This window comes from Rhinolophus ferrumequinum, chromosome 19 (genome assembly GCF_004115265.2).
Source record: "Rhinolophus ferrumequinum isolate MPI-CBG mRhiFer1 chromosome 19, mRhiFer1_v1.p, whole genome shotgun sequence".
NCBI classification, from domain to species: Eukaryota; Metazoa; Chordata; class Mammalia; order Chiroptera; family Rhinolophidae; genus Rhinolophus; species Rhinolophus ferrumequinum.
This window is the reverse complement of record NC_046302.1, coordinates 49,428,585-49,455,426: the sequence shown is the minus strand read 5'-3', so window position 1 is coordinate 49,455,426 and position 26,842 is coordinate 49,428,585. Positions and strand designations below refer to the sequence as shown.

The 26,842-nt window shown below is 42.1% G+C and overlaps 1 protein-coding gene across 7 annotated transcripts in view; it reads left to right on the top strand.

Annotated features, from left to right (window-relative positions):
- Positions 1-26,842, top strand: part of RNF152 (ring finger protein 152) — an 85,731-nt gene that overhangs the window by 41,649 nt on the left and 17,240 nt on the right. For 6 of the 7 annotated variants that reach the window (XM_033087213.1, XM_033087211.1, XM_033087212.1 and 3 more), the window contains one exon: positions 22,717-25,973. In XM_033087213.1, coding sequence (XP_032943104.1) covers positions 22,867-23,478 — 612 coding nt within the window. In that variant the 5' untranslated portion in view covers positions 22,717-22,866 and the 3' untranslated portion in view covers positions 23,479-25,973. Of the gene's footprint in view, positions 1-12,918; positions 12,942-22,716; positions 25,974-26,842 lie in introns of those variants that run through there. The other variant, XM_033087215.1, reaches the window with a different exon arrangement.

Below are 26,842 nucleotides of genomic sequence, written 5' to 3'. Positions count from 1 at the left end.
TGTTTTTTCTAGGTTACCTACATGCATACCTGCTTCTGGGAATGGAAGCTGGGCAGATCAGTAGGGAGGAATAACACTGATGCCTGTAGAAAATGGGTGTCCGATGTAGAGAAAGGAAAGAAGCTCAGAAAAGCAAAACTAGCTGAGGATTTTCGACCTTGAGACCAAAAATCACCCCCACAAACCTAAAAAGGTACATGTCACTTTGCTGCACCACCAAAAGCTTCCTTTATCCATTAGACATTAATGTAGAGTAAGCTGGACTACACTGTTAAGAATGTAAAACCTTTTTTGGTTCTGTTTTTCAAAGAGGGAGTTCTCCTCTGGGACAAACAGGTCCCCAGGGTCCTGGGTTCTGGGAGCTGGGGTGGAGTTGTGTGCAGGGCAGGACTGGCTCTCGGGCTGCCTAGGACCCAGGGACTTTGAAAGTCCACCTATGAAGCCAAGAAGTTAGAAGCACACAGAGAGAGTAATATGGTGAGGAGCGAGATCAATGCTGACACAACAGATGGAAGTAGGAGCCCCCAGAGCACTGTGGGAGGCTTTGGAAGAGGGGGAGGAGCTCTGAGAGACTGGACAAGACCCCCTCTTTGAAGGCACAGCTCCTTGGGTTGTGGGTTAAGAAGGAAAGACAGACTAGTCCAGGTCTCAGGATCCCAGGAGATTCTACTGATGTTGAGTCTTATCTGCTTCATGGGAACAAGACTTTGCACGTCTCCAGTGGAGCTCAGAGGGTACATATATTTCCTAGCTGGGTTCTTTGACAGGGCCTGGGAGCTGTGATACCTAATGGCCACGAGCACACCTATTACCCAGGTCTTCGTTTTTAAATGCCATTCTGCACTAAAAAGAATGAATTCCTTGGAGATAATAACTGATTCTGGACCTGGGGCAGGGTAAGTATAAGATGAGTTTAAGTCTTTTTTTTTTTTTTTTTTTTGCCACAAGGAAGTGCTGACAGAGTGATGAGCACAGGTCAGAAGCATGCAGGAGCCACCTCGAAAGAGCTCCCAATCGCCAAACGGGGTGCATTTTCAGCATCAAAATAAATATAGCAGTAATGGATTATAATTCATTGAATAACATAAAATACCTGAGTCTGTACTAATATGAATAAAATAAATAAGGAAAAGAGGACATTCTACCTTCCACAGAATGTCAACTAATAAATGTGGAAGAAAGGGTACAGTTAAAAATCATGATTTCGCAACCATCATGTTATAATTAATTCAGACAACAAATTTCCAAGCATGCTAAAATTAGTGGGCCAAATAGTTTGATAAGGAACAAGATATTTACATAGCCTCAGAGTATCTCTCTACAAAATAGTTTTTAAATATAAAAGGGAGGGGATTAAAGAAACCCAGGAGACACAAGTGATCAAGTTAATATAACACAACCACTTACTAGGAAGGAATGAGAAAATTACAGCATCACTTCTATGTCTACCTTCTCCCCACCCAAAAAAAGAAAAAGAAAAAGAAATACATAACTTGAATTTGTTCATGAGAAAATATCAGACAAACTCAAATTGCGAGGCATTCTACAAAAGTACTTCCAGTAAGCTTCCAAACTGTCAAGATTACGAGTCAAGAGAAGACTGAGGAACTGTTTCAGGTGGAAGAAAAATAAAGAAACGTGACAAGTGAAAGCAACGTGTGACCCTGGATTCTGTCCCTTTGCATTCTTAAGACATTTGGTGAAGTTTGAACTGTGGAGTCGGTGGTAGTGTACCAGTGTTAATATCCTGATTGGAATGGTTCTGCGGTTATGTAGGAAATACTTTGAGCGTAGAGGAATAATGGGACCTCAGGTCTGCAACTTACTATTAAGTAGTTTGGGGACGGGAGAAAGGTATTTGTTGTTTGCAACAAGGTGGGGTCCTATAGGTAATCATTCTGTTTATTGAAGTTGTAGATGACAGTGGCAAAGGTCAGCTCAAATAGCAGTCAAGTGAAGAAGGCTGAGGATGAGTTGGCAGCCTATCTTGTCTTCAGCAGAGAAGCAGATTCCAATGGGGATAAGAAGGACCAACGAACAGATGGGAAGTATCAGTTTAGGATAAAGGAACATAAGCTACAAAGAGGCCAAAGGTTCCCTAGGAGGCAGTAAATGGGAGGCAGGGAGTTGAGTCATGAGAAAGGGTGGGGTCAAGACTTTGATGGATCTGGATGTAGACGTGAAAGCAGGGGTCTTGAGTGGGATTTGAACAGCAGACGAGCATCCATCTGTGTTGTCCTTCGCTGGGTCCCCCAATGCCTTCCTGGTACGTGGCATCTCTACTATCTCTTCCTAGCCTTGATTGTTAGTGCTGTCAGGGGATGCTTTGGGACCAAGTTGGCGGGGGGAGAGGGAGGTGCCAGGGACTTCAGAAGGAGGATAACAGTTTATTCTAGAAAGACAGTTTGGTTTAAGCTTACACTGAGGTGCATTTCATTTTATTTTGGTTCTCTGAGATTCATTAGAAAATCATGCTGGCTCGAAGTACAGGCCGAAATATAATGATTTAAGTATTACTCCTGTGCCTTTGGTTATAGGGCTGATCTTTAGAGTCGTTTTTGTGATTGCTGTTCTGGTCCCTTGAACATGCCAGAGTAGATGAAAAAGCAGTAGGGGAGTCTGAAATCGAGTGTATAGGATTGTTTGTGTTTCATATTAATTTAATTCACCGAAAATATGAATTCCTAGCATGTGCGTAAGTGCTGCGGTTTACAAAGATAAGGAACATAAAAAAAAAGATAAGGAACATGTGTTTCCTGCTCTAGAGAAACCGAAGTCTGGGGAGAGGACTGTGAGTGAAGAAGCAGTTAGAACCCAGCATGGGAAGTGGTTTAACAGGGGCTGAAAAGGGCTGAGGACTGAGGGGGAGGGAGCCTCCAGCTTCGTAAGGGTTGGGGAGGGCAGCCTTCAGGTACATGAGGGGGAGCACAGCGGCCAGGAACCAGGAGATGGACGGTGTCCTGGTGCCAAGGGGAGGGTGTGGGGATGGGAGAGGGGCCTGGCCGATGAATGGGGTGGAAGGACCTGCGTGCCCCCCTGTCCCCTCCCCCGTAAAGTCTGGAGGGACGCCTGCATTTGGGCGCCATGAGTCAGACACTCTGCCTGGCAAAACAGAAAATTAATCAAGAAAAGCACAAAGTCAGTTAATAGTTTGCTCGGGCTGCTGTGACAAAGTAGCTCAGACCGGTGGCCTAAACAACAGAAGTGCATTTCCTCACAGTTCTGGAGGCTGGCAGTCCGAGATCAAGACGTTGGTAGGCTGGTTTCCTTTGACACCTCCCAGCTTGCAGGTGGCCATCCTCCCTCTGTGTCGTCATGTGGTCTTCCCGCTGTACTAGTCTTTGTCCAAATTTCCCTTTCTTAGAAGGACGGTCATGTTAGATTTGGGCTCACCCTAATGATCTCATTTTAACTTAATCACTTCTTTACGGGCCCTGTCTTCAAAAACAGTCACAGTCTGAGGTACGAGAGGGTAGGACTTCAACCTATGGATTTTGGGGAGGCACAATTCAGCCCATAACAGAACATTTTGTTTTTGTAGAGCCTTCCCCAAGTTTTTAAAGTGTGATTGGCAGCTTTTCTAGATGTGTGAGAGACTTACTTTAGCCGCATTGAGGCTTTCTCGCACCTGTAACCTTAGAAATAGAAGGAATAAGTAAACAGGTGGAATGCAGATGGGTTTTAACATTTTGCCCCATTTGCAGGTGTCATGACACTTCACCCCAGAACACCTCCAGCATGAATCTGAGAATATTCTCCTACAAAATCACATCATCAATGACACCCAAGAAATTAACCCTTAATTCAATAATATCATTTAATATACAGTCCATGTTCAAAAATCTCTTATTACCATACAGATCCCCCAACCCCATCCTGGATCCCACTGTGGTTTATGCATCACATTTGGTCACCCATATCCTCTGTCTCGTATCATCTAGAACAGTCTCCTTGCTCTTTGTTTTTCTTTCCCTGACATTGGCAGTTTTGAGGAGCCCATTCCAGCCCTACATGTCTCGTGCCCTCATGATTAAATTCAAAATGAACATCATAAGAGATGCTATGTGCTCCCCACGTGGGACCGCTGGAGGTACCTGGCATCGTCGGTCTGCTCCATTAGTGGGCAGCGCGAAGTCTGTTCTTTGGTTAAGGTGGTATCTGCCAGGTCTCCACTGTACAGCTGACTTTTCTCTTTACCAGTTCATAAGCAATCTGTGAGCTGATATTTCGAAGTAAGTAAATGTCCTGTCTTTTAACAACTTTTCACCCAGTGATTTAAGCATCTATGGATGATCTTTACTTAAACCAGTCACTTCATTTGGAGATGGCAAAATGGTGGTTTTAAAAATTTAATCAGTTGTTTTTCATACCTAAGCTAGCAGTCGTCAATTGAAAAAGAAAAATCCTCCCTCCCTCTCTTTCCCCTTCTCTTTCTATGTTTTTTTCCCTTTCAATATCACTGTGGAGCCAGGGGATAGTTTTTTGTGTTTTTTTTTTTTTTTTGATATAATGTCTTATAAAACATCACGTCTCTCTTATTCAGCTCAGGATGCTATAACAAAATGCCACAGACCAGGTGGCTTAAACAACAAACGTTTATTTCTCCCAGTCCTGGAGGCTGGGAAGTCCAAGATGAGGTGCAGGCAGATTCAGTTCCTGGTAGAAGCCTCTTCCTGGCTTGCAGATGGCTGCCTTCTCACTGTGTCTTCAGATGGCAGAGAAAGAAGGGAGAGAGGGCTTTGGTCTCTTCCTTTTCTTATAAGAGACTGATCCCATGCTGGGGGTTTCACCATCATGACCTCATCTAAACCTAATTACCTCCCAGAGCTCCCACCTCCAAGTACCCTCAATCACACTGGGGGGTAGGGCTTCCACATGTGAGTTAGTGGAGTAGGGAGACACAAACATTTAGTCTATAGCACCATCATTCTTTTCTATGTTCAAATGTTGCCAAAGTTGACCCGTACGGTTCAAGTACCTTCAAGCTAATGCCTATCTCCTATGGCCATTTGGCATGTCCCCATCTTCCTTACTTGATGGTGCTATAGAACAATTCAGGCTCACTTTGTATCTTCCCTGCCCCAGACCTGGAACCAACCATTTCCAAAGGATTTCGGGTTCCTTTTAGTGAGACACGGTATTTAGAAACCAAGATCTAGGAACTAAGCATGCTCATTTTTGCTGGACTGTCATTGTTTCTAGGCCTTTTCAGTGGGCAAAGCTTAGAAATATCTACATGTAAGTCATGATTATATTATGGTTCCAATTTAAATTCAACATAAGTTTCTTCTCACTTTCTTTCATCCCAGTATTTTTATTTTCCTTCTCCCACAGTGAGAAAATCCTGTTTCCCAACAACATCCCATAATTGCTTATTTGTTGTAGTATGTAGTATACACAAAACAGTTTCAGAATTACTACTGCACCCGCACCAATACCAACAACAGAGCAACTAAGTGCAGTTCGAGATTGCTGGGAAGTTTTTGTTATTATTCCTATTAAAGAATGTATCCTACTTCGGGTGTGCAGACTGCTTGTGTTCAAAAGTTACAGGAACGTGTTTATGTTGTCAGCTTGAGTTGAGTTTAGTTGTTTCTGTTTCTGGTTGATTTTGTTCATCCTTTTTGATTTAGTTAACTTTTGTTGGCTATTTAAATTGTTTATATGACTCAAAAGCCACAAATGTACAAAACGTGTACAGACAGAGGCCTCTCCCATGCCCTTCCTCACTGTTCCCACCCACCCCCTTACTGGTGACTGTTTACATTAATTGCTTTGTCCCCGTTTATTTTTGTAAAAATAAGTACATATATATTCTCACTCCCCTTCTTTCTTTCACCTTGCTTGTTTTCAGTTAACAATATAACCAAGCTGTCATTCCAAAGCAGTTCATACACATCTTTATTCTTTTGTGCCGCCACAGTCTAACTACTCTATCACGTGGACAGGTGTCACTTAGTTTCTGTGAATGGGAATTTAGGTTTTTTCCTTTTTACTCTAGCATAATTGTGATTGCAAGTAATAGCGAAATGAATTACCTTGTGGATATGTTATTTTGTATCTATGGAGATGTATTTCCAGAATGAATACTTAGGACTGCTGGGTCAACAGGCAAAGTTATCTATAGCTTTATGAGATAATGACCCATTTTCCTCCTACCATTTTGTTTCCCCCAAGAGCAACATTTGAGAGTGTCTGTTTGGGGGTAGATTGTAGAGCCCGTTTAGTTAGAGTAAGGAATTATCAGCGGCTCTCAACCCTCCACTGACATCACAATTGCTCAGGGAGCTTTCTGCAGATAGGTATGTTGGGACTTCAGCCCCAGGCACTGATTTATTTGGTCTTCAGTGGACATGATGAGTCATGGATTCAAATATTTTGTAGAAGTACTAGTTTAACATCTATATTTAGTTACCTACACAGTAACTCTTTTCTTTAACAAACTTACCATTCCAGGAGGAGGTAAATAAAAGCATACTGTTAATGTATGAACCTTATCATGCTTATGAATTACCTACAAATAATGGTGACCGGATATCCTTAACTTCTTAAAAATGGCCTGATATCAATTAGTTTTCATTCGATGAGGCTTTTTTGAGCACTGACTGAATGCCAGTCATTGCTTAGGTACCGAGGGAAAAAATACAAGACAGATCGGTCCTTGACCTTAGCGTCTTCATTGTAGTTGGGGAGATGCAAGTAAACAGGAGTCCATTAAACACCTCAGATGGCTAAACACGGGTGTGTGTGTAGGTTTCTGCCCTTGACTCCTTTTCCAGTGGGGGAGACACAAGTAATCAGAATATGATCATTATAGAAAGGGGTCCGCAGAGATCACACGAGTGTTGTCTAACCCAGCTAGAGTGGTAAGGGCAGACTTCTAAGAGTTGATGATGGACATTGGGGCTGAATTTTTCCAGGCCAAAAAAGGGAGGGATAGCACTTCTAAGGTAAGAGAATGATGTATGTACCAAGGTTTAGAGGTGAGAGAGGCATGTTGTGTTGCTTTTAGAGACATTCAAATGGCTCAGAGTGGCTGGAGCATGGGATTCAAGCCAGCGTATGACAAAAAGATGATTGGACAAGTAACTAGAGGCCACATTATTGGTTCCAGTGCCTGGTGCATAGTAGGTGCTCAATAAATCATTGGATTGCATTGGATTGTTGATTGCATGAATGACAACTTGCTGATTTGTGGAATAGAGCAGTTTTGCAGTGGTGGCTTTCTAACCACACTCACAATAGAAGGAGTTGGTGTTCCCAATGTATTTGATATTTTATCTGGTAGATAAAACTGAAATTTTTTTATGCAAATGACAATCTGATTACAAAAGTAGCCATAATTGAGGACGGTCACCTGCCTGGTGTATCGCCCTATTCTGGATAGATGGACAGAAAGAAAAACCTCTTCAAATTGTTGTCACGATGTTTCTGTCTCTTTATCTGCTTATTATAATCCAGTTTCAGGGATAGATGGAATTTTAAAAATGCATAGCCCCTTTGGCCTTAGAGCCTGAGGAGTCCTTCCCTTTAGCTAAAGAAAAACAAACTGACAAGATAACAGACAGATGTTAGCTCTAGAATCACTTCCTCAGGAAATCGTGTGTGAGAGTGTCTGTGGTCTCATTGACATTCCATTAGACGGGAACAGAATTTCAACAATTAAAGCGATCATTTGAAGGACGGGAGTTCCTGGTGGAAGCTGGGATTGGATTTGCAGCTGTAGCAGTGGGGCCCCTTGAATCACCTTAGATCTGAATTTCTTGGAGGCTTTGCTGCCTCTTCTCCCCTTTTAAAGTAGGTACAATTTGACCTTCTTTTAAGTTACTCAATAACCAAGAACATCAGAGAACTATTTTCTGAAATAGACTGGCTGTCTCAATAAACCAATTTAATCCGATTCCCGAGACCTTCCTCAGTTAATGCTTTGTGAGAAATCTATTTTCATTTCAATCTGTATTTGTTGTTTTACTCCTCTTATTGCTATGTCGCTATGACAAGTGCTAGCATATACATAAAGCAAGGAAACGGCCCTTTTGTCTGTTGGTAAACGTCAGTGAATTTTAGTAGCAACATTGAGTCAGGAATAGGAGGAAGCTCAGTGCCATCGAATAAGTGACACACGGACTTGAGATGTGCTTCACCATTTCTTCTGCCTTGATAAAAATTTTGAATTCAGCAGATATGCATAGATTTACTGTGTTATTAGAGGAACTCACAAAATGAGAGCTCACTGACAAAGACTCAGCAATGGCAGCGATAGCAAATTTCTATTTGGCGGTTGAAAACACATTTTTCCTATCAGGCAGGCGAGCTCTAGATTGGGATGGTTTCTAAAATCCTATCAATTTTATCTACTGGCTTGAAGGACTGTTTTCATTTACATTCTACTTACAAAATGCATGCTTCGTTCAATCAGACTGTTTTAAATTCAAAGGTAGGGTTTGGGTAATGTAGAAAATATGAACTTAGTATTAGTGGACACGTTTTGTGCCTATTCTAAGAAGGTAAGTTATTGAGAATTTTTTGCAAGTGAAATGAAAGTTGAAATTCAACAAGTGATTGGTAGACTAAACAAGGTGTAGTGCTTTAATAGGGTGTACTATATGGCTATTTGGGAAAACATTTTTGCCCTACCGAATTGGGGTACCAGTTTTCAACAAATAAGACATCAATTATTTAACTGAAAATACTAGCTTAGAACAAATAAACATTCTGTACTATAAAGACGGATACTTTTATGTTGTAAGTAGTTTTAATTAAGGTGTGTATTTAACACACAAATTAAGTATCCATACAAAAATTAAATATCCATGTATTTTAAAAACAATACAGATTTTCCTTCTGGTCCAAATCCAAAATGTTTTAGAAAGACTTTGACCCAACCAAAAATAAGTAAATAAATAAAAATAAAATAACCTTTTGCATTGGTGGAAATTACTATTTAAGTGTTGATCATTACTGATTAATTCTGATGGTTAAGAGACTCTCAATTGTTTAAAAATATGACAGATATTTTACTTCCCCTAAAATTGAATATATTTGATGTTACAAAGAATATTTGCAATAACTCCATAACAAAATCAGTTTTAGACCTTAGGAATTGTCTATCTCTTAGTTTCCAAAAAAAAAAAAGTTAGATTTTATGTGGTCTATATGTATATACTTACAGATCATGACACATATACTATATTCCCACACTACTATATTTAGAATATGTATTTGTATTCTAAAGGGTTACATATTTAAATACAATGTTTTGGAAGTAAATCATTTTTTATTTGATGATGAGACCTTTAAGCTTTAATATTTTACAAGAAAACATTTTTTATAGCGGTCATTGACATGTGAAGATCTTTAATACAATGAATTATTGCTTTCTATTTGATGTGAAAAATTGTATTTTTACAGTGTTTTTGTTTCTAGAGAACTTGATGAGAATAGGGGATAAGCATTGTGTCCGAAAGTGCTTAATTTTTTTCCTCTTGCAGCTTAAATACTTGTGCATAGCCTTGGGGAGAAACATTTGGGATAATCCATAGCCTCACCTTTCAGTTTGGGGATTCTTGGAAAGCTGAATATTCTTATTTTCAAGATAATAACAGTGAGTGGCAGGCATGCACTTTTATCCAGGTGTTACTGAATAAGTGAGTGCCCGCTATGTACCACCTACCACGGTCAGCAAACTTCATTAATCTGTAAGGATATGATTGATTGAGGATGAGGAAGGAGCTCACACTGAATCCGTAACAAAGGGAAAGATGGTGAATCTAGCTTTTCCCCTTGTTGATTCTGTAATCACAGCCCAGTGATTAGAGAGAAAGGAATTTACAAGGCAAGAAATGGCTGTCGGCCTAGAGATAGTGGCTATTTGACAATGTGATGACCTAATAGCTCTGGCACCACAGAACGTCTGACAAGTATTTTTCTGTAGCTTTTCAGAGGTGAGAATGTGAACACTGTTAAGGTTTAATAGCTATAAACGTAAACATTTGTGATTCAGTCTCTTCCCCTCGGCTTGTTTTTTTCTAGAAGTCCTATTACTGAAAATAATCTCTCTCTTTGTTGTCTAATAATTAGTGAACTATAACTTCATATAAATAAAATTATGTGGTAAAGCTGGTTTCCCAGTATTTATCTAAATTTCACATAGAAGACAGGACATCAATAGATAGGAAATTTCGAGGTTCAGAAGTGTTTTGGCCAACTCTCTAACCTTCAGACCACTCGCTATAATACGCTTCATCAGAGCTATGCTCCTCCAGTGGCCTGAACCAGAAACCTGGGACCTTCCCTCATTCACTGATCCTTTGCTCAACCCCCCTGCCCCCCACCCAGTTCTGGGAACTGTGGTGATAGTTACAATATTATGAATGCACTTAATGCCACTGAATCATGCACTTTCAAATGGTTTAAATGGTTGGAAAAAAAGTGATGATAATGTAGTTATGATTGACAGGTCCTACTGTTCACAGGAGAAAATCTCAACTGCCCAATAGGAAGGGAAGAGGCCGCTCTTCCATTCTTTCCCACATTTTCCCACAACAGAAGAACTGCGTCTGCCATTTCCTGGGGGCCTCGGCCTTGCTCAGTACCCCTTGGCCTTAGTACCTCCCACTGAGAATTGGAAGGAGGAGGCAAAGGACCCTGCTTTGGCTTCATTCTTCCCCTCGTCTCTCCTCCCTCCTCCTCACCTTCCTCTTTCTCCCTCTTCTCTTTCCCTCCCTGCTCCCAGAGCCTATTTGCTCTCCTCGGGGGTCAGGTTTTGCTGTCTGCCCCTGCTGCCACCTAGTGACCTGGCCTTTCCCAGCCTGCGGGGACAGCTGTTCTCTTCATTAGAACTGGAATGTGAAGGAGGAGGAAGTGCCAGTTCAGCTTTGGGACCCAGCTGTTTCCTCCAGTGTTGCTTGAGAACAGCGTAGCCCAGGCCATGTTTAACCTCCACGTGTTTCTTCACCTGCCTCTCCATTGGGCTCGGAGCATGGAGGGAAGGGCTGTGCGTCACTGGCTGATTAGTTAATACCCTCCAACCCCACCGCCCTGCTTGGCAGACCGGCCTTCTCTTTCCATCTCATCGGATGGTGATTGTACCAGGAGGAGCCAACTGGGTGCCAGGTACAGTTCTAAGTGCTTACCCCGTGTTAATGCATTTTATTCTGAACAACCTGTGAGGCGGGTGCTCTTACTGTTCCCTGTCACAGAGCTGTTTGTGTCACTTGCTGGAGGCTACAGCTCTGGCCCCTGCCCCTAACCATACTCGCTCTGCCTCACCCAGGTCTCTCTGTCTTTGCAAATGCTGCGTCCTCACTCTTGAAGTGAAAATGCCGCCTTTTCCTGGAGAATCTTTCCTGGCATCTCCAGACAGACCCAGGCGCTCTCTCTCCCACTCCTACCTGATCCCCATCTTAAGCCCAAATCATATTGTGCTGCAGTAATTGGCATGGCTATCTTTGCAGGGGAGGGCCCCAGCTTTCTTTCTTTAGATTCCTCCAAACCTAGAACGGCATCTTGTACTCAATACATATTTGTATGAATGCATTCGTAGTAGTAGTTGTTACTCGAGCGTTTTCTCTGGGAAATATGAAGGCGAAGGTGAACGAACGCCTTATTTCCAAAAACACAGTCCTAGGTCATCTGACAGTACACTCAGAATATTGCCACTTCCCCCTAAACCAAAACCCATCCGTAAGGTTTTAAACACTCAAAGCTAGAAAGCAGAACAGAGGCTACCCGCGGGGGCCGGGCTGGGGATAGGAATGATGGATAAAGGAACATTTTGGGGTGACGGAAATAGTTTGATTGGCGTAGTGGTTACACCATGGTGTACATTTATCGAAACTTGTCGAACTCTATGTTTAAAATATGTGCATTTTATTGTTGATAAGCTTTACATTAAAGGTGACTTAAATATAAGAAAGCAAGAGGAGAAACCTTTGGGACTTATTGTTTGGTTAGGAAAGATGGATAAATGACTGATGGCATTTGGTTGCACCACTGTTCAGTATGGAGTTTGGGCGGTTGTACTTTTTTTCTTCCTACCTTGTCTAAATGGAAAATCAACCCTCATTGACTTACTGCAGCTGGAAGGAAGAGAAAGGAGAAGTAATGAGCAGAGTGACAGCTGACTCCCCTCGGCGCTTAATTTTAGTATGGACGCCTTTAGGAAATCTTTGCAACTTCAGTTTGAGGCTGAACTCCTGCGATGAATCATGGATTCGGAGAGGGGAGGTGGGGAGACTGCAGCAATAAACTCTCTGCTCAGAGAGAATAATCTTATGAATGACTTTTGAATAGACTTCGTCAGAGAAAGATCTGTAAAACCCACCAGGTTTTTAATGTACCATTCTTTTCAAGTGCTTAATATAGAGTGTTCTCCAGTTAATTTGAAGAATCTTGAGGGGAAAAAAAATACATATTCTAAGGCACTTTTGAACGAATGCTCCGTGTGGGGTATTGACCCAATGTCTATTCTGGGTAAAGCTGAGGTTCTCCTGGCCAAAGGTAAATTTGTTCAGCTCCTTCGAGGCTTGCCATAACTAGTCAAATGAACACAGGAATTGTATCCAGAGTTCAGACTATCAGGAGGCATTCTCATCACGTCTCTGTAGTTCCATCAAGTGGAGGGTAGCCTGTGATTCGGAGCTGTCATAATGAATTCTGGAGTCATCGATCGTGTTGTTGAAGTAACAGATCCACATTTTTAAGTGTGAAGAAAGTTTGGAAGTCTATCTGTATGTCCTTACTAATGGTCTTAGTACTTGTGTTGGCAGGACAGGCAAATGGTGGTGATTTTTAATGTTTTTTTGCTCAACTCTCTTTCCTCCAGTTGCCTGGAAACAGTCATTTAAAAAGATGCTGCATCTGTAAAAGCTGGTATTCCCTTGTCTCCCCCAAATCACTACCAGAATATTTTGCATTCTGTAGCTTGACAGGAAACTCAGGTAAGATGACTAATGTTAGAGCAATATGCTAATTTGAAGATCAGTGTCTCCAGAGTAATATACTGAATTTAGGGGATTAAGGGCAGGGCCAATGAGAATAGATCTGGGGTCAGCAAATGGTGGCCTATTGGCCAAATCCAGCTGGGGCCTGTTTTTGTAAACGCAGTGACACATTGTCTGTTGTCTGTGACTGCTTTCACATTTTGATGGCAGAGTTGTTGAATATTTGTGAAAGAACCTATGTGACCCGTGAAGCCTAAAATACTTCTTACCTGCCCCTTTACGGAAAAAGGTTGTGGGGTCCTTGATGTAGATAAAATGTAGCGAGAAAACATTTAAAAACAAATCGCCTTAAGGTTTTCACTTTGTGCTAGAATTTGTGGTTGGGTAAAAAAATAGGAGTGGGGACTGCACATGCATGGTTCTTGTTATGAAAATGCAAATATTTACCTTGGAAGTTTGTCTGGGGCTTTCAGTAGTCCTCTGTGCCCTGTACATGACAAGCAGGGCAGTGGGGGCCGCAGTAGAGAGGCGTTTCCTGTCCAGGAAGCTCACCGACCGGGGATCTCAGTCCTTAATGCACAACTCAAATCCCCAAACCCTTCTCCACAACAATGACTTACTGTGCATTCCTGGCATTGGGCTGTCTTTAGATGGCCTTGAGATACTACCTTAAACTTCTGTATCTTTTGAGGGTGTGGATACAGAGTCCCAGAGAGCAGTTTCCAGGCTCTCGGCTTCTCGTGGAAAGGTGCTGGCTCGGGTAGTAGATGGCCATCAGCTGTGACTAGTTGGCCATCAGCTGTAACCCGTTAGCCATTAACCACTAATGTAACTGCCGTTGCTAGCATAGCCACGACTGCAGTTACAATGGGGGATTGCAGTTAGCAGGGGGTTGCTTGGCAGGCAGAAAAGTGGACGGCGGATTGCGGATCGTGTGGATCCTACTTCCTGTGTCTCACCCAGCCGCCAGCGAGACTGGGCAGGAAGACCCCTTGTTGGGGTACTGGCAGATGTTTGCTCCCTGTGTCTCCAACCCAGCCGCCAGCGAGAATATAATGGTATGACTCCCCTATCTGTGGCTTTGTGGGTGTTCCTTTTTGGCCTCGCCATATCCTGCGTTCTTATGTGGAGAGCGGGACCAGAGACCCCGCATGACACCCCCCCATGACAGAGGGTCAGAGACCATTTTGCTGCCTAGGATGGTGCGGACATTGGTCAGATGTGATGCTTAATCAAATAAAGGAAATTTCGGTGTCCTTCCCTCTGACTTTTCTTGCGCTCCAGTGTCTCTGGGACCAGCTTGCGGGCTCCTTGGGTTCCAATACCCTTTCCAGCTCAAACAAATAATGATAGTGCTTTGCTTAGTGGTTCTAAGCCCTGTGCGTGATCAATTGAAAATATATGATCACTAGACGAAGAGTCTCCTTTTGGTGCCCTGTCTCCCCTTCCTCCTTCCAGTGGCTCTTTACACGGCTCTTCCTGCAGGTTGCACATCCAAGCCCCGTGAGGTCAGAGACTTGTTTGGCACGGTGTCCCCAGTGCCTTGGCCCTTGCTCGGCACACGGTGGGTTCCCAGTAATTTGTGTAGTCCTCTCACTACATATTTTGCATTAGTAGATGTCCAACCATTGGGAAGACTTCGGATTTTTGTTTGTTTTCCATTTCTTTGGCTTTACTTCTGTGCCTGACTTGTCAGTTCCTTCAGCTCTACTCAGAATTCTAGGAGTTGGGGTAACTGATCATTTTGCTCTGCCTACCTGTCTGTCTGATGGCATCTTTTATCACCCCTTCTCTCCAGGGAGCCTGGGGATCCCCTGACAGTCTTTTATATTTATCCCTTCACTGCTTTTGTGACTCTCCGCAACTTTTTCTTCACCATCGCTAGGTGATCAGAGCAAGACAAGGAGAGGCAGTGTGTGTGATTAATGCTTGTGTTAACCGTGGCCTCTGTATGAGCGGGACAGCCATGCCAGCTTCTTTTCAAAGAAGAGTTGGAACCACCTTCACCTGGTAGCACGTTTAGGTAATAGGGATATCCTACTTGATCTGAGAAGGTTACTGATTAGACATCAAATAGTTATTCTTTTGATGTTACTACAATGTTGTGGCATTTGTTACGGTGTTAGCTCTAGTTAGACTCATTCATTAAACCAAAGGCATAAGGAAGAAACTTGTAACGTAAGCAGCCTCCCATTTATTTAGATGCTTACTATCTCATGTGAATGTGCGCTCTTATGAGATCGTTAGCAGATAATATTTACAAATTGCCTGTCAGGTGTAATAAGCATAGAACAAACAGCTTGACAGCTCTGTCTTGCTGTCAAAAACCCAGGAGTGTGTCTAGCAATTACTTAGGTCGTAGAATTATTTTTACCAGAAGATACTCTAGGGGATCATTTAGTCCAGTGTCTTCGCAGGTGAGGACACTGAAATTTGTGGAGCGGTGATTTGCTTAAGGTAACCCATCTACTTAAGGGCAGAATTAAATCTAAAATCCTTACCTCCTGATTCCTAATATAAATAATTATCCGATAGATATTAAAACAAACCAACCAACAAAAACCAGTAGTTATTATCACACATGGCAATACTGAAATTTGCCTTTAATTCCTTAAAATGTCTTGATTCCAATATACTTTGATTTTAAATATGTATCACTATACTGTGGGTGGGTCAAATTTCTTTATCTTTTTTTAAAACATTTTTGTTATTAGTTTCAGGTGCACAAAACAATGTAATAGTTAGACATTTATCATTTACATCCCTCACACAGTGACAACCCCCCTACCCCATCCACCACCCCTCTGACATCGCACACAGCCATTGCATTTCCACTGTCTCTGTTCCTGATGCTGTACTCTGCTGCTTTTAACTATATATATGTATATAAAATTGCAGTTGACATTCATTATTGTTCAGCTTCAGCTTCAGGTGTACAGTGCAGTGATCCGGCATCTACATCATCCCTGAGGTGGTCTCCCTAATGAGACAAGTGTCCATCGGATACCCTACAAAATCTTTACGACATTATTGATTACATTCCCCAGATTAACTTTTGTATCCCGTGGTAATCCTGTGGTTACCGACTGTGCTTTCTAATCCCCTCACCTTCCCCCTTATCCCCTCTCCTATCTAGCAACCCTCAGTTTTTCCTCTATGTCTCTGAGACTGTTTCTGATTAGTTCATTCATTTATTTTTTTCTTTAGATTCCACATATCTTTTTTCTTAACTTAAATGCTTTTGTATAAATGAAATGCTCCTGGAGATCGTGGTTCAGTTTCAGCTGTTTGCCGAGTTGTGTTTTTGCAGCCCCCGGATGGGCCTGTGCAGACAGGGATGGCCCCTACACTGTGATCAGGTCCCTGGGGCCCACGGTTGGCCCAGCGGGCAGTGCTGGCAGGGCCAGACCTTTGGTAGTGTGGCAAGGCCCTGGGCTGACCGTGGCATCCTGCCTGATCTGCTGCTCTGCCTGTTTAACCCATTGATCTTTCTGTCCCACCCGACCTGCCTCAGCTACCAGGGCCAGTCTGCCTCCAGCACTGTCACCACCCTCTGCTCCATCCCCTTTGGTCACGCAAGACTTTTAAGTGACCATTTTCACTTTCCAGATTCTTTGCACCATCAAACACAGCGAACCAGGGTGCTCATTGGAGGAATTAGTGCCAATGGTAGAGGTTGGGCCGATGAAATTCTCATTTGACATTCGTCAGAGTCCTGGAATCCACTGCCTTTTCCATTAAAAGAAAGGCAGTAGCTACACCAATTGAACTCTACGTGTATTAGGCAGGTATGTCCTGAAAGGATTGCGCTTTGTACCAGGGGACCAAGTCTGTGACATCTGTCACCTCCAGGCCGTTCCCATTCTTGCCACTAATTGAAGTGTTTGGTAAGATCCAATATAACTAAGTGGTCTTGCCAGCCGAAATACCAAATTAAATGGAATTGTACTTATGCTGTTGAATCCCATTTCCGATATTTACATTTTCTCGAAGAATTAAGTAAATGGCCTACATCAGAAAGACGTGCTATTTCAGTAGAATAAGAAATGCAGTACAGTGTCTAGTTTACTCTCTGACTTTGAGATTTTTCTCAACACAACCATTAAATTTAAGGTCCTCACGTAGACCGTCAAATGGACCAATTCAAGGTCAACCAGATATAATTATAGATGTAATCAATATCAGTTCTTGCAGCAGTTCTGAGGGGAAGCTCCATAACGAATGCCACTGTCGCAAATCTAAATGAGGATATATGACGAGTTTGAAGAGTCTTAAGAGTAAAACAATCTGGATTATTTATTTCGTTGGCTTTTTTATCCTCATGCCTGGACTTTTAAAAGCAACTGGGGTTATAAAAATTCAGTGTTGGCACCCTTTCTGATTTTACCACTCACTAAAGTCAGGAGAGTACTTTATCATACCCGCACCTTTTATAAAGATGCTTAAAATGATATAGTTTAAAAAAATAAATTTTATTTTGTGAAGATATATCAATGTTATAAAGCACCAAATATTCGCTGCTCCCAAACAACAGCAGCAACACACACACACCCCACACCCCTTTGGGCTTTGACAGTTTTCCCCCCAAATCACGCTTCCCCCATATACATGAATCTCAGTCCGTTTATTAAAGTATTTTAAAACCAAGGCATGTGTTAGTATCACTTTCAATGATTATTCAAGGCCTTTTATCTGCAGATTGTGTAATTGACGTTATATATGAAACTAAGTACCATTTTAGGAAGATGTGTTTGAATGTATAAATTTTATCCTGTAAGCCATAATTATTTTGAGAATGACCTCCCTTAGCCATTGTGCCTCTTTTCTGTGGTCTTTCTCTTTAATCTTTGCTTTAGGTTCTTTCAAAATAAATTGTAGTGACAGTTAAAAATTGTTCCAATGTACTTCAGTATATGCTTGTTCTTATGCATTCCAGCAAGGTACTCTTTCCTTTGAAATTTAATAAGTATTTCATTTGAGCATCATGTCTTGCCAACACACAGGTGCCTAAAGCAGTTGCCAGTGTGTGCTTGTGGATGTATTTGACCAGGGATTCTGACTTTCTTTTCTACCTAATGTGGGCCTTGTTTCCAGTCCCTTTCTTCTATCATTGACGAACATCTTTTGAGTTGATGACGAAAGGGAGAAAGAATGATTCATCATTAGCTTTGGTCTATAGCCGCATAAATTTTCTTCTCTTTACTTAACTAGTCATCATCATTACTAGCTATGCTCCAGAAAGTAAACTGGAATGCAGTACAAGCTGGCTTAATAGAGAACAAATTGGCGTGTAAGTCGGAGAGGCTGCTGTCACAATAGCTTGAGTGGCTGAGCTCGGAAAATAGGAACTGTTTTACCGTTCTGCTGTTCATTTTGTGTTCCACTGGATTGTAAGGCCTAGAGCTTACTTGGATGGAGCTGGAAACCGAGTAGTATAATCTAATGTTTAAAAGGGAGCTCAGCAGCAATTAAATGAACATTGCTTGGAACATAAATTCGTGAATAAAATTGCATGTTGTTTTTCTTGAGAAATGATGGTGTTGGCATGTCAGGGGGCAGGGCTCAGGAGAACACGTGCACTCCTCCCAAGCTGTTCAAAGTGGCGGTTCTTTGAGAGCCTGGAAGTGCCTGCGGGCAGAGCACACGCAGCAGTGTGGGGAGAGGGGAGGAGCAGAGAACTGGCACCGAGTCCTTTACTACCTGACAGTATGTGAACCCGGAACTCACGTGACCTTCAACCACAACTCCATCATTAAATGTAAAAAGAAAGCAGGCGTGGCCAGGGAGGGAGCAGGCTCCAAGGAGGTATGACTTGTACCAGTGTCACAGCCACCAGTGAGAGAGCAAGGATGTGACTCAAGAGTCTTTGAGGCCAAAACCTTCATTCTTCTCATTTTGCAAAGCTCCTTTTTTTTTTTTTTTTGGAAAGAAGGTAAATAATATGGAAAGAAGAAAGGTTAAGAAATAAATCGGTGGTCACGGTCACAGTTTTTGTTTCTCAGCTGCATTTAGTTGGAAGGTTGTTATCTTGAGTGCTGTTGTTGAGGAAAGTTCTCTCCCAATTCACGAAACTGGAGGAAATCTATGCTTTTTGGGGTACCCCTCCCCAATTTTGTTGTTTCTGCCATTGGAGCTCAAAGTGATCAATCCTTCCCGCCCAGGCACATTCCCATCTTGCTACAGTCTCTAAGATCATGGCCCAGCCTCTGTCAAGGAGCTTGAACATAAGGATAGATAAGAGAATTTGCCAATATTCCACAGCAAACCCTGTGTTTTCTTTTACGAAATAAACCAACATGCAAAAATAAAGTCAGTACCTTGATTATACTATTAGAAGAATTCTACCCTTGTCGCCAGCACCTTTGGGATTTCTCTTCCATTCCATGTTTACCATCGCAGCGGTCCACGCTCTTTCCCACTTCTAAGCTCCACACATGACCTTCGCTTGTACCTGTGGCTGGTGGTCACCGTGCTGGACAGCATAGGCCAGACCACCTGTCTCTGAGCTCCCTAGCCTGCCTCCTCTGCCCCTTGTCACTCAGATTTCTCTAATCTGAAAATGAAAAGCATTAAAAGCTTTCTTGATTCGCCTCCCTCTGAGCTCCCGTTGTCCTCCTCTAGTCACAGTGCCTCACAGGGACTCTCATCGTGACGGGGCTCTTACATTCTAGCCCCCCTCCAGTCTCCATCACACCTGCTGAAACCACTCAACAATACGAACCACCTCCTGGTCCCCTAACCCTGAGGTCTTCCCTCGGCGTTCACCCCCACAGCCTTATGCTGCTCAGAAGTCGCTTGCCTGGGACATGTCGATGGTTTCCTCCCACTCTGCCCTCTTCTTCCTTTCCACGGGGCTTAAATATGAGTGCTCCCTAAGCGTCTCTCTTTTCTGTTTTGACTGTTTCTGGCTGATATCTCTTCACTGTGGATGGTCCCTAGATCTCTTGGGTCCAGTCCTGTCTTTTCTCTGCAATAGCAACCCCACGTTTTCCGCTTCTTTTTGACTCTTTAATTTCTTCCTGAATAACGTATTTCTTCTATCTCCAAGCACCTCAAATACAAGAGAGCCAAAATAGAACTCATTGTCTTTCTCTTCTTCCCTCTCACAGCCTCATTAGAGCACACAGCCAGATCCCACTGGACTTCTGGAAGACCTTTCCGTAGTTTGTATCTCTTCAAGCTAATTGCCACTATTTACTTCAGCTACTCATCACTCTTGTCTAATATTATAATAGCTTCTCAGCAGGCCTTTGGAATCTCTCCTGAATAGAGCTACCTGATGAATCACTCTCGTACTCTCAGGAGTAGAGACTGGCACCATTGCCCAGTAGAACGTCCCACATCTGTGGCCTGGCACTCAAGGCTGTCTGTGGTCTGTGGTCTCTGGCCCACAGCCTGTGTCTGGCTATGCTCATTTCCCCACTTCCTGTAGGAGGACCTCTCCCCCCACCCCTGGCTGGGCCTGTGGGAGGGTGCTGGCAGGTTCTGTGAGAACTCTGTAGACGGCATCTGTATCCAAGACCTAAATGTAAGAGCTAAAGCTATAAAACTTTAGAGAAGGCATCTCTAAATTACTCTTGGATTAGAAAAAATCCTGTAGCCAGTGTCACAGCTAGACCATAGAAATAATTCTGTAATTGCTCACTTCCTTACCTTTGCTCATGCTGATTTCTGACCTGAAAATAACCTGCCCTCTGATTTTACATGTCTAAATCCTCCCCCGTAATCCAGGCTTGTCACTGAGCTGTCCTGATTCCTCCAGCTCCTGTATGGCTTCGTATTTATATAATAGCTGTTTAAGTCCCTCCACTATTTACTTCAGCTGGGAGTTTCTTATGGGCAGTGACAAGGTCTTTGTTACGAGGGATAAAAACACATACCACAAGGCTTGACACATGATAGCTCTTCAATGAAAATTTGAATGAACAAACGAATGGAAGAGAAAATATATTTACTCATTCTTACCTAACTTTAAATTGCTTATGAGTAGGATTTGGATCTGATTCATCTTTATATCCTGCATGAGCTAGCATCGTGCATGATAGATACTCAATAGATATTCCTTTTATTGTTTTCATTTTTTTCAGTTCTGTTGAGGTATAATTGACAAATAAAATTGTAAGATTGTTTAAAGTGTATGTCGTGGTGATTTGATTGATCTGTAAATTGTGAAATGATTCCCTACCACCTCTCTGACGAACACATCCATTACCTCGCTTATTTATCTTTTTTATGAGAACATTTAAGTTCTACTCTTAGCAAATTTTGATTATTCAATAAATATTTCTTGAACAAGTGGATAGATAAATAGTTGATTATGCTATGAGCTTTCTGAATGCTGTATTACTATATTTTACTTTCAATAATTGAATTTAGGGGCTCTTACTACGGCTAAAATATTTTAAAAATATGTTGCTCTTTTGATCGTCATTATTAATTTTTATCACTGATTATTATTTTTTATTTTAAACTTTTTCTGTATTCTTAATTTTGACTTTAACAAATCACATATCATTGGGGAGGGGTGCATTTTTAGTTTCACAAAAGAAGTTAGAAAGAAAAAGAGGGTTCGCCTTTTAAGAAAAATGTGAAGGAGCTTTTCTATGTTGTTAGCTCCTGCCTCTGGGTATAGGTGAGTTTCTAGGACTAGCAATTATTTCTACAATAGTGGCTGAACAGTTCTTCTCAGCGTTATCATGGCTTCATCCAAGTACACATACTTTGGATGCTTTCGATAGGAAACAAAGTTGGGCAGCTTTTATTGAAACACGACTGGAGCTCTAGGAGGTTCCCAATTAAGTTGAATTAAGTTTCTCTGCCTCCTGTCAATACCAGGAGGCTAACACTATTCCTGTTTTTCGGTTGTTTGTTTGTTGTTTGTTTGTTTGTTTTGTGGTGAAGGCTGCCTGCCAGTCTTCTCTCACAACCTTTCACTGTATAGGAGTTGATTAGGATCAGTTAATTCATAGTCTTTGCTTGTGGTGATGTTACTTGGTGCAAGCCTAAATAGTAATGAAATTAAAAGAACTGCCTGAAGAATATTCACGATCCTGTGATCCTGTCTGAAGGTTCATTGCTGCTGGTGGTTTTGTTGTTCTTGTTTCATTTTTGTCTCTTAAAACCAATTGACAAGAATTACCTCGGCTCACATGATTAGGTGGAAAAGATAATGGATGCCTGTGTGTGCTTCTTTGGTGGCATCATTCTCATGACCTATAGGAGAGGAACAGTCTTGACCCATATAAAATGAGCGAACTAGTTACATGAAGTACCTAGATCATAAAGCCACGGGCATCTGGCAATGAATGCTTATAGGAGGGTAAGTAGAGTCGGGAAAAGAAGGTCGGAAGATTGAAGGAAAGACATTTACTTTTAAAAATGCTACAGACTTATTGGAAGCAAGATAATCTCTCCAGTGTATTTAGATCATTTCTACGGTGTATTTAGAAGAAGAATAATCCAGGTCCACTGAAATGCACAAAACAGAAAAAACAGACCTCCCCTTTACAAAATATGGGGGCACTGTGTTTCCTCACAGAGATATTCGTTTCTTTAGAAAAGAGCAAAGTATTCGCCATGACAAGCTATTTGAGACAAGTCATTCACCTGCCATTGGACATTACGGGAGTTCTACAGTCTCACGAGTGGGAAATTTTTACGCTTTTGACCCAGTGTCAAGACTTCTGAGCTGTGGCATAAATCCATCGGCTATGTTGACATCTCAGCTTGTTTGAAGTAACTAATTTTGTGTGCATTTTTTTGTCTCCTTCAGAAATGAATACACCTGAGTGTGCTAGACGCCTGTGAGCTCTCCGATCACCTCCCGGCTTTGGAAAGACTCAAAGAAGGAAGGTGCCGGAGTAGTGGACTCTAAGAACCAGCTTCTTTCCCTGAGCCTTTACGTCCCTGCTCCCAGACCGCGATGGAGACGCTCTCCCAAGATTCTTTGATGGAATGTCAGATCTGTTTCAATTATTACAGCCCCCGGCGAAGGCCCAAGTTGCTGGATTGCAAACACACCTGCTGCTCGGTGTGCCTTCAGCAGATGAGGACGAGCCAGAAGGACGTGAGGTGCCCTTGGTGCCGGGGCATCACCAAGCTGCCCCCAGGCTTCTCCGTGTCACAGCTCCCCGACGACCCCGAGGTCCTCGCTGTCATTGCCATCCCGCACGCCTCTGAGCACACCCCCGTCTTCATCAAACTTCCCAGCAATGGGTGCTACATGCTGCCCCTGCCCATCTCCAAGGAGCGAGCACTGCTGCCAGGAGACATGGGCTGCCGCCTGCTGCCCGGGAGCCAGCAGAAGCCTGTCACCGTGGTGACCATCCCCGCCGAGCAGCAACCCTTGCAGGGCGGGGCTCCCCAGGAGGCGGTGGAGGAGGAGCCAGACAGGCGGGGCGTGGTGAAAAGCTCCACCTGGTCGGGCGTGTGCACTGTGATCCTGGTGGCCTGTGTCCTGGTCTTCCTTCTGGGCATCGTGCTCCACAACATGTCTTGCATTTCGAAGCGCTTCACTGTGATATCCTGTGGCTGAAGAGGGCGGCGGGGAAGGCTCTTGTGGGTGCCACGTAGGGGCCGAGCAAGTGTTGGTGATGGGATGGAGGTGAGAAGAGGGGGGCGACGCTGATGCTGATCGTTTGGTGCTGAGCGCTGGCCTCTGGGCTGCCCCTTGATGGACCCAAGACAAACATGAAGGGCGGAATGGGAGGTCTCAACAAGGTACCAGGCGGATCGCTCTGAGTACTGATGGCAGCAGCTTCGAAGACGATTGCATGCATCCTCATAGTTGTTTATTCAATGGACTGTAATTTATGATTTTTCAGAATCATGTTAGGAGATAGACATTAAAGTACTTAGACGTTAAACTGTGCAAGTGCATACAATGTGATCTTCTCTAAATGTGGTAGATTAAAACAAAGATGCTATGTATACAAGTAGAATTAAACCTGAGAAATCCATGTAAAAATTCAGCGATGACATGCAGTGCTGGTTTCTTTCCTTTTTTAAAAATGAAACCCGTCTTCATTTAGTTGCTAAGGCTTTTTACACTTTTGGGATGGCACCCAAATTAAAGTAAGTTAAGCAGACAGTCATTTTTGAAGAAAACATTTGAATGTTTCCAATGTGTTGTGTTTTTGTCATGTACCTTCATTTTTCTTCCCTTGTAATTAGAGCTCGATATGTGTTTATTAAATGAAAGCCCAACAGGGGGGCAATGAACAGAGTGACAATGAGAAGCGCCTAATCCCACAGGAAAACTATATGCCAATTTTCAAGCCATCTCAAAATAAGAATTTTAAATGTAAATATTGTGTATTTGTGTGTGTGCGGGCGCGCACATGTGTGCGTGTGTAATTTGATTTACCTCAGGTTTTGAATTTTTTAGAAGAATCCTGGGGGTAAGACTTTGAGGACATGAATGAGTCCAGGGTCTGAAATGGTGGTGACCTCCTGGGCATCAGGACCCACCCACTAGGATGTCACATATTCATCACTTCCAATACTTGCTCTTTTACTGTGTATTCAAGTCCTGTATTCTGTGAGGCACAAACGGAGAATAACAGAAGATTCTGTCTTTTCTCCCGATTTTGGGGTATTGTCATCACCATGAGTATTTTTCACTGATGACAAACCCGGGCTGGCATTTTAATAGACGGTCTATGATTATTTTTTGAAACATATTGTTCCATGAGAGTTAAATCATTCATAAATCCAGTTTCCTCTCGTTGTATAAGTAAGAATATTTCTTGTATTTTGAAACATGCTTTTATTGAGGAAAGTGGCAAGGTAAACCATTGGCTCACATTCCCAGTTTCAGTGGACCAGTCCCTCCTAAATTATCAAATATTCTTAAATGCACAATTGTAGATATGCATGAAGAAAGATCTGCTAGTATTCAATGATAAATTCCTATGCCTGGATGTGTGTGCATTCAGAAATAGCTGCGAGCTTTACAGTTATTTTCTAATTTATGTCACGAAACAAGTGGTATGTGACAAGGACTCCACTCATAAATATATCTATTTATGTTCCATTGAATCCACGAAAATAGGGGAGAGAAAGGTAGGCAGTGACTGGTTGCAAAAAGCAAGGCTCGAAATAACCCTGTAAGATGGAGATAATTTAATTTACTTATATGCTAACTATTACCTTCAAGCACACAAAATATGCACATTAAAGTGATGGAAATTATATGAGATAAAATGACAATATAATGACTAGAATCCAAAGCTAACACTGTTCATTGGTGTGAGGATTCAATATAAAAATGTTAATTTGGGTTTTTAAATTTTTTCGTAAGACCTTTAGGAAATGTATTTGAAAGCTCAAACTAGAAATTAGGTTAAAATGCCATTTTATTGTGTAAGCTATTGGGCATTATACAACAAATCTAGGATTTATTTGGTATTAATAATTTAGGTATCATATTAGCTGAATTTTATCCTCTGTTACATAACATAATATACTGTTGGGTTAGTGTCAATTTCTCAGACTCAACCAGGCTGCCGTAACACATGTCTGACCTAATTTCTATTTCTCTTGGAAGGAAAAAAAAAAAAACTGACAGAAATATAGCATTAAGAATACATCTCACGTACATGCCATGTTCAAATTAATTTTGTAACTGATACCTATATTGTTCATGAACAGTATGAAATGACTGGCCATGTAGTATAGTAGGTGATAGAATTCTTTGTTAAGTAGGTTATACACAGACACTAATGTGTGTGACAGCACAGTGCCCTGTTTTCCTTCGTGCAAAACCATAGTGTAAAAATGTCCACGTAACTTGTACTTGAAAACAATCCCATGCTGGAGCTGCAATTAAGCAGTGCAAAATTAATCAGCTCTATGCTAGACTCTTGACTTTACAATGTAAGGTAACAATAATGAAAATCAGAATTCTTTGTGTGAGTCTTACTGACATAAGAAACATTGTTTATGTGAATTCTGCCTGCAGTTCCTTGTGTACCTGTTTGTTAGTGTGCATTCTGTGTGTGTGTGTGTGTGTGAGAGAGAGAGAGGGGGGTCTCATCCTGCCTAATAGAATTTGTATAGACTTAATGATGTTTTAATGTTATTTGGCATCCCATTGTCTGGTCTCTGCTGGCATTAACCCATAACACTAGCAACTCAGCTACCCCATGTGACAAAAGTCCAGTGATAACAATTGGCCAGAATTCACAGTTGCACATCAATGAAAAAATTCCAACTGAAAGCACAGAAAGTTAGAGCTGAAAGCAACCTCTGATAGTTTCATTTTGTAGACGAGTCCCCTGAGGCCCACAGAGGTGCATGGCAGCTTGTAATTCAGCAAAAGGGAGGCACGGCCTTTGCACTGCAGTTTCCTCCTGCTCCCTCCTAGGCCTGTAGACACCTCCATTGGGCTGTGGTCTTTTTCAGGGTAGGTGAATACCCTTTACTAACTCAGCTCTTGCTTTAAACTTTTGGGGTTTTTTTCTTTAGTAGATTTACGTATTCATTTTAGTTAGCGTCTACCTCTGGGAAATGAAAGGAGGGTTGATTTAAGGATGAATATAGACTTTTAAAGAAGACCATGCAATTTGAATTTTTGAAATTGCAAACCATTGGTTTCCCCCACTCCTCCCGCCCCCCTTATGTAAAAGACAATGAGTGTTGTGTAAATAGTAAACTATAAGCATGAATTTTCATCTTTATTAATGATCTTGACATAAGCAAGAGAATGCATAATATGTTAAGTAGAGCCAAGTATGCTGTCAGAAAGCATTGTCTTTGGAAAATTTTTGTATAATGACCTGGGGCACAAGTGGTAATGAAAAGGCAAATCAGTTCTCCGTTCCAGTTGCACTTTATGATCAGAAAGCTTTAAGGTATTTTGTTTAAGAATATAATTAAGTTTAATCTTGTACATGACT